An 8,992-nucleotide genomic window follows, 5' to 3' on the forward strand; every position below is an offset into this window, starting at 1 on the left:
TAGCGTGCACTTTGAACTTGTAAACAAAACTATCTTGAGGGTTTTCTCCTTCTTCTTGTTTGTTTGGATTATTACCTAATTCATTTTTGTTGTTTCTTTTGGCTGAGTGGAAGTCCCCACTAGATCAGGCTGGAACTGCCTGCCTCTGCCTCCGGAGAGCTGGGATTAAAGCTGTCAGCAGCATCACACCTGGCCCTAATTCTTGAATAAAAATGCCTACATGCTGTAGTGGAAGACAGTAGGTATGATTATCAAATCTGAATTCAGTTGAATCTCGGCAGGAGGGTCAAAGAAAGCACGGGAAGAAATGGAAGGGGGCTGGCTTGTAAAGCAGTTCGGTTATCTCTCGAACTTTGAACTTCCACATCACAGTATGAATTAGTTCAAAGATAAGAAATAGAATAAATTCTCTCCAGTGGACAGGACCAAATCTCTGTTCTCCTAGAGGCACACACAGCTGAGACCATGGCATTTGATGGCACTTGGAAGGTAGACCGGAACGAGAACTATGAGAAGTTCATGGAGAAGATGGGTAAGAACTGGCTTCCTGTCTGTTTGCTCTCCCCTGTCTGTGCAGTTACTGAATGACTTGTGATGTGGTAAGGCTCTAGGTGTGATTGTTCAGAGCCAGGAAATCCATATTTATACTTTCTGCTGTAGGAAGAATATCTTGTCTCACTAGGGAAGCCCTGCTTTCTGAAACACACCAAAGAGCCACCTGTGTGGTTTCTTCCCTTGCCTGACAATTGCACACGTGCAAAACCTCACGTTTGTATTCATTTAAAAAGAATATAGTATGGCAAGTTATGATAATTTGCAGAGCTTAAAAAAACACTGGATTATAGGTGATTTAAAAAGCAAGGATCTTTTAATGAAATAAAAATTTTTATCAAAACTCAGCTTGAATAAATTATATGTAATTCTTTTTTCTGACTTATCTAATTTAGGAATAACCATAAAAAGCTGTATATTCTTAACAGAGGTATAATTTAAACATATTATAAATGTCTAATATCCTGGCAGCCTATACTACAAACTGGGAAAAATATTTTATTTCTCAAAATAAAGCCTAAATAAATGATCTCTTTACTTTAGGGATCCTGAATTGAAGTTTGGGATTTTGAAAGCAAAGTAGTGTTGAAAATAAATGCCCAGATATGAGCTTGTGTTTAATATACTGATATAGTTTGTTAATCTTGTTAATGTTATCCAGGGCTACGGTGCTCAGTTTGTGGCTTCGTTCACATTTTCTTCCTTTGGAAAAGCAGTTTGAATCTTTCCTGGAGCTGCCCGAGCTTCATCTTTTTTCTCTAGAAGCATTTGGGTGTTGTTGTTGTGCAAACACGACACTATTTGCGTTTTCTTCCACACCCACAAAATAAAGATGAGCAAACCAAAATAGAACTTGGCAAGAGAAACCCTTTTGGTGACATTCTGATTTCCTGCTCACTCCCATCTCTCTTTTGTAGGCGTTAACATAATGAAGAGGAAGCTTGGAGCTCATGACAATTTGAAATTGACAATCACACAGGAAGGAAATAAATTCACAGTCAAAGAATCAAGCAAATTCCGAAACATTGATGTTGTGTTTGAACTTGGTGTCAACTTTCCCTATAGTCTAGCAGATGGAACGGAACTCACAGTAAGACATTTTTATAAGCAATGCATTCTTGATTTTTTTTTTTTTTTACTAATACAAAGTAGTTGATCTCATGAAATGGAGCAGCTAATGCAAACCTTCATTTACTGAAAGGCTAATGAAGTCTGTTCGTATCTTATATTACACACATTGGCAAAAGGTTTAAATATAATATTTCATTATGATGCACATCTGAAAAAGCTCTATTGAATAATAAGACTTAGATTGATCCTCTTAGATTGACTGAATGTAGGGATAGTCTCAAAAACATGTAAAGTTTTGTATTTTCAACTCTACATGCTGTGGACCACAAGCTTTTAGTGTCCATATAGTGTCCATATATTCAAACTTAATAACTGCTTTATAAATGCATCTGAACAATAAAGGTTAGCAACGTAGCTGAATCAGGAGACTGCAGCAGGCACAAACCCTTGAGCTGTGTTCCCAGCACTATATAAAAACTGGCCACAATCACAAGGCCTGTAATCCCACGACTTGGGAACTAGAGTTCAGAGTCAAGCTTATCCTCAGATACAGACTATGTTTGAGGCTAGCTTGGGCTGAGATTACATCTGGAACAAAAATAAAAACCCAACTATTAAACAGTTAATGAATGAACCAGTAGCCAAATGTGAAAGTCTAATGCATTACAGGTCATTAAGAATGTCCCTTTCAATGTATAATATAAAAAAATAATAATTAGGAAATTAGTTTTTCAACTAATCTTTTTAAAACATTTTTTAGCCTTCAAGTCTTTCTAGTCAAATATGTTTGCAGTGGCATTTGTGTGTGTGTGTGTGTGTGTGTGTGTGTGTGTGTGTATGTGTGTGGTGGGTGCACAGGGAGAAGCCAGAAGAGCACATCATCTTATTCCCTTGAGATAGGGTATCTCACTGAACTTGGAGGCAGGCTGGTGGCCATAAAGTCTGCTAATTGCATCTCTTTCCTCTACAGCACTGGTATCAGGCATATGTGACCACACCTTTTTATGTTGGAATCTGGGGGTTTGAGTTCAGGTCCTCATGCTTTGTCTAGCAAGTTCTCTTACCCGTTCAGCCATCTCTTCAGCCCTGCCCTGACAGTGTGATTGTTGAGTACTTTATCACTATACATCAGCATATAGCAACTATCCTCAGATGTGGTTTAACAGTTGCCAACATAGCCTTGAGTCCCATAGCTCATGCACAGTGCTCTTTCTGACGTTTGGGGAACTGCTTTGTCTTTTCACGGTGTCCACAGACGTAAACAGAGGTAACACGTTACCTTACACCACCCTCTGACTGTTTGTGAGTGTGGTCTGTAAAACTGGAACTCAGGTTAGGGTAGATGCACCTGAGCCTAGGGTAAATGCTGCTTTATTATTGTCACACAGGGGACCTGGAGCATCGAGGGAGATAAAATGATTGGAAAATTCACACGCGTAGACAATGGAAAGGAGCTCATTGCTGTCCGAGAGGTTTCTGGTAACGAACTAATCCAAGTAAGTGGAAAGAAGCATTAATAAGTACAATCCAAAGACAAAAGTGATTAAGAATTTTGATCTTTCACACACACACACACACACACACACACACACACACACGCACACACACAAGTATATGTATCTGTTCATATGTATATGTATATATTACAAGACATATATGGCACTATTTATTGAAGATCTTACATATATCCATATATCAGTTCCTATTTTAACCAAAATCATAAATGCCTACAACACAGATGTAATTTTAATGATTCCTTCCTATATCTTTATAGAATGCTGCTGTCAGGCCTAAGAAAATGCTAGGGCAGGCTCTAACATTACTATTTTTATTACTTTGAGATTTTTATCCTAATGGCACATACTCTTCTGTCTGTCAACATCTTTCAGACCTACACATATGAAGGAGTCGAGGCCAAGCGGTTCTTTAAGAAGGAATAAGCCATCTCCGGAGCAGCGCTGAAGAGCCAGACTGATGTCAGATCCCCCCCCATCATGCGGATGCCGGGCTCATCCATCACTTTATGAGCATTCTTTCCAGCCTTGTCAAAACCTAAGAAGCAAAAGCTAATTAGGACTTCATTTGTTTTAAGATCCTTATGATATACATTAGCTAGTCTTTTAAAAAATAAATTTTGTTCTCATGTTGCTTTGTATGCAGTGTTTCCTTAAAAAAAAGCTGTGTGGCATATGCATTGATGACTTTTTAAATTGTGTGTGTGTGTGTGTGTGTGTGTGTGTGTGTGTGTGTGTGTGTGTGTGTACTGAGTTGTGACTTTTCTGAACATTTTAAAAATTAAATACCACCACATAAAACATCCTGAGTGGACCCTTGTATATAGCCGGTCACCAATGAATGTAATAAAATAGTGTGTTCTTTTCTTGTAGAGAAAATGGACCAAATTGTAGATTGAAAACTTTCCTTTGAGTAGACAGAAAAACTCTTAAATTCTCTTTCTGCATGAACCTGCGTGAGTGAGCCCCACACTGGCAGATGAGACCTCTTCAATCTGGTCCGGGCTTAATCATAACTGGTGTGAACTTTACTTCATCTCTTTGGAATGTAGTTCAGGCATCTTTAAAATGAGGTAATTAGACTGGGTTTCTAAGCTCCTTTCACAATACAATATACATCATATTATGCAATATAATATGGTATCTGAATAACAGTCCCTCTCCCTTTCTTCAGCAGCTATTTGGAAATATGCCACGGGAAAGAGAGTGCTGGGGTGAGAGAGAACACGGAGAGGGAGGGGAATGTCACTTATCTTGTTAAATTCGTCTGGTTTCATGGGCTCACATCATGTTTTGGCTCAGAAAGGCCCCAGGTTTTTGTAAATGCCGTTTTTTTACTTTTTTAAAGATTCTCAGTTACATAGAGCCATTGTATTTTGTCTTCCTTCCTTCTTTTCGTTATGTATGTGTGTGTGTGTGCGTTTGTGTCTGTGTGTCTTCTGTGTGTATGTGTACGTTTATGATGTAATGTGAGAGTACTTGTACACATGTATGCCTGGGTATGTATGGAGGCCCCAAGTTGGTATTGGGTAACTTTTCTATTGTTCTTCACCAGATTTGTAGGGACATGTTCTTTAGCTGAATCTGGAGCTCACCAATCAGTGATTGGCAGGCCAGAAAATTCTGAGGACCCCTGCTCCTATATTCACTGCCCCCTCAGTTTTACAGAGGTATACCACTATATTCGGGTTCTATGTGGGTGCTAGGGATCATAACTTGGGTCCTCATGTTTGTTCAGCACACATCTACCCACTGAGTGATTCGGTCAGTGCTCTGTGTATTTATTTATACAGGCCCTGCAAACTTCTCCAGTTCCATCCCCATGAGCTGATTGTTCCTAAGTACAGAACAAGTACTTTCAAAAGGATAACTAGAGAATGCCAGCAAGACATTTATGGGCAGGTCAAATCTAAATGTGTCGGTAAGGTAGTTGGATGATACAGAATGGAAGCCAGAGGTGTTTTGTGAGGAGTGGGAGGCAGGACGGATGCTTCAGTTATAAGATGGGTTGATAGTGAGGTTGATACTTGCTTTGGTTTTAGTATAGGAGTGCCCTCTACTGGACAAGGACATGGACTCTTTCCACTTGCATTGTAGCATCTGCTGCAAAGACCTCCATTCCATGTACTAAAGTATAAAATGGTACTGAATGCTTACAAGGCTCCAGGTTCTATACAAGCAAAACCAATACAAAGGCTCACATTTCTTTCTGCAGGAGCAATTCCCTAAAACGGTTTTAATTTACTCAATAGAAACAGCATCAATATTTTACTTAGGTTTATCTCAGTTCTGAATCAGAATACCTGTCGTAGCATTACTGTGTTTTGAAAGCGGGTAGTGACACCAATTTGCTAACACCCAGGGTTGTGTAACTCTGCTTTGCTTGAGCCCAGAGGCCAACATTCAGGATACTAGTGCAATTGGCTTTATTGAAGAAATGAATGGGATGGAAGAGTAAAAAAGACTATGGCAGCTGAGAAAGATCAGGAGGCATGGGGCAGTCAGCAGTCACGATAAGGAACTGTTGCAGAGGGTGTCTCAGTTCACCTGCCCCCATTGAGGATTCCACTAGAACGCAAGGTTGCAGAAGTCCCCTGGTATATAATCCAGATTACCAAGAATTAAAGGAAGTTAAAATTTCGATTTGGTAATCGGTAGTTAGGACTGTGGTTAGTAGAAATTGGAACAGAAAGGCCCAAGTTCTCCCCAAGTGTCAGTCCAGTTTCAGGGTTATATCCTCAAGATACATTCTCTCTCTCTCTCTCTCTCTCTCTCTCTCTCTCTCTCTCTCTCCACTTGCAAAGTCCCTTGGGGTGAAGACCAGCCCTCTTCCCGAATTCAGAGAAACCATCATTTAGATAAAGGAGCGCTTGATTGATGTCATCCCTTTGCTTCACTTCTTGATAATGTAACAATAGTACTTTTTAAAAAGATGTCCAAGGGAATAAATGTGAGACATCTCTTTAACAAATTATCTGAGCAGAAAGAATGAGTGAGCACAGTTCCACACTCCAATCCAGATAAGTGTTTGTCCTTGTGTGTTCTAGAACATAGCTTTTCACCTCTTTTTTCCTGTTCTTTAGTTAAGTTTTTCATAAAATATAGTCTGATCATGTTTTTGTCCTCTATCAGCTCCTCCCAGATCCTCCTCACCCCCCTATCTACCCAACTTTCTTTTTCAAACAAAAAGAAGAAAAAAATCCCAAAAAAACCACAAAAGCAAAAATCAAAACAAGCAAAAGATCAGTAAAAATACTTTTAAAACATGAAACAAAAGTAAACACAACACAACACACACACACACAATTCAAGTTTATTTGATGATGGCCAACTACTCCTAGAAGTGAAGCAAAGGGACAAGATCTTGCTTTGTGATTTACTGTCTTCAGACACACTAGAAGAGGGCATCAGATTCCATTACAGATGGTTGTGAGCCACCCTGTAGTTGTTGGGAATTGAACTCAGGACCTCTAGAAGAGCAGTCAGTGCTCTTAACTGCTGAGCCTTCTCCCCAGCCCTGTGCTTTGTGACTTACACTGGCCTAGAATTCATTAGCCAGCCTCGCCTCAGACCCCCAGCAATCCTCCTGCTTTAGGCCCTGAGTTGTTAGGATTACAGGCATGAGTCACCACACTTGGTTTGTAAGTTATTTCTAATATTAAAACTTTTTTTCTTCACATGAAACCCCCCATTCTTAGTTCCATTCTGTGTTCTTAGGTAAAAGTTTGCTAGCTCATTCTTAATCCAATCTAACAGCACTTAAACTGCTCTGGTCCACCAGCTCTTTTCAGGCAGTACATGAGAGGCATTTCTCAAAACTGCCACAGATGACCTCGGAAGCAGCAGCTGAGCAGCTGCAATCTGATCCTGAAACAGGTAGACAGCCTCCCTAAGGTCTGCCATGGGTCCTCAGCCTCTTCCTTCCATGTTGAGAACCACATCCAGCACAAGTTGGAGCGTGGGGCTAAAAGGGTTTGTGGTCATCCACCTCACAAGTTCCCATGCCTCCTGAGCTTTCCCACTCTCTCTAACTTCTTCAGCACCCTCCAACTTCACCTTTTGAGCTATTAAAGGAATCCCATTATGACATAAATACCAAAGTGAATGGACTACCCAGAGTCCCAGTTAATAAAGCACTCAAGACTGCCTAAAAGAACAGGGAAGGATGTCCAAAGCTTTGCAAATCTCACAACCTAAGTTCAATTTCTGAAACTCATGAAAAGAGAACCACTTCCTTAAAGTTGTCTTCTGATCTCTACACAAGCACCTTGATATGTGAGCATTTAGTGTATCTGTGTGCCCATGCACCTTGATATGTGAGCATGTAGTGTATCTGTGTGCCTGTGCACTTTGATATGTGAGCATGTAGTGTATCTGTGTGCCCATGCACCTTGATATGTGAGCATGTAGTGCATCTGTGTGCCCATGCACCTTGATATGTGAGCATGTAGTGTATCTGTGTGCCCACACCCACACAAATAATAACAGGTAATTCCTAAGACTGGGTAATGCCTATTTCAGTGTGGTAGAAGTACACAATACATATGTTAACACTGTTTTCAAATGTACAGTTTAGTAGTATCTAATACACTCACACTCAGTGGAAACAAATACCCAGTACATTTTCATCTTGCACAACTGTGATTCTAAACCCATTACACAAGATTCCCCTTTCAAGCTCGCCCATCATAACTCTTTACTGTTTGTGAAATGACTCATTTAGATACTTTAAATAAGTGAGTGAGTTATACAATATTTCTCTTTTGTAACTAGCTTATATTACTTGGCCTAATATCCTTAGTGTTTATCCAAGCTGTAATGCAACAGAATATCCTTCAAGGTTGTTTCCACTGTCTATTAATATTGTTATAAATTTTGTTCATCTGTTGGCGGACACTGTGTTGTTATGAACAAAGCTGCTATTAAACATGGATGTCCAAGCACCTGTGCTTTACTTGTGATATTATCTGGTTGTTAGAGTATCTGTCTGTCAGAATGAGACAGAAAGGGTTCCCTCACTTCTATTTATCATGAAAAAGACTGGCATCTATCTTTCTTTAAGTGTTTAGTAGAGAAGGAGAGAGAGGCGGCACACTTGCTACAGACCTCGCCTAATGAAGGTGCTGGCTTCAGTTCCCAGTATTGCATAAAGCCAGGTGTGGAGCCAGATTTGTAATCGCCCCTACTTAATGAAACACATGCTGTACCTTATGGAGCAGACCATTTCAGCTTGAAAAGCATGTATTCTTACATGATAATTCCCCCCACATCTCGGTTGGCTCCTTTACCGTAGCATTGTTTCACACACTCACTCCCTCTTCCTGCTGTAGGGAGGGTGTAGTTTAAGATATAAACTAAGAATCTACACTTTCCTGGCAGAGGCTTGGTGCTGGCTTCCATATAGCCACCTCTTCCATATTTGCCCTTGAGTAATCCCTGACCGTCACACAGTTTGACCTAAAAAGCGGTTAAAATTCATTAAAAACTTTCTGGTATTTGTTATTTCTCCAGTGCCAGTCAATCCGAGACTAGAAATACTGATCTAATTTGGTTTTAGATAACTTTGGTTTAATTTCTAACTAAAAAAAAACAACAACAACAACAACAAAAAAAAAAAAAAAAAAACAAAAACAAAACCCAAATAAAATCACCTGCCCCCCCCCAAAAAGAAAAAAAACCCAAACCATCAAACTTCTGTCAATGAATTTTCACTGAGAATATGGATAAATCCTGAGAATCAGATCATTAGTGACTCCATTTTCCCAACATAGCTTCTGTGAGCATATAGCCATCTCTCATATTTGTGAGAAGTGCAGCTCTAGTTACTAGTTTACATACACGATTGTCTCCTTGGA

General features: G+C 39.8%; 1 protein-coding gene across 1 annotated transcript; it reads left to right on the plus strand.

Moving 5' to 3' along the window:
• Positions 1–465: 465 nt before the first annotated feature.
• FABP2 (fatty acid binding protein 2) lies at positions 466–3,563 on the plus strand (the record flags this gene model as incomplete). The annotated part of the gene is made up of 4 exons (XM_080916482.1): positions 466–532; positions 1,470–1,642; positions 3,012–3,119; positions 3,513–3,563. 4 exons carry the CDS (start codon positions 466–468, stop codon positions 3,561–3,563), a joined length of 399 nt encoding a protein of 132 aa, XP_080772608.1.
• Positions 3,564–8,992: the final 5,429 nt, after the last annotated feature.

The sequence above is a fragment of the Micromys minutus genome (assembly GCF_963924665.1).
Source record: "Micromys minutus genome assembly, chromosome: 4".
Lineage (NCBI taxonomy): Eukaryota > Metazoa > Chordata > Mammalia > Rodentia > Muridae > Micromys > Micromys minutus.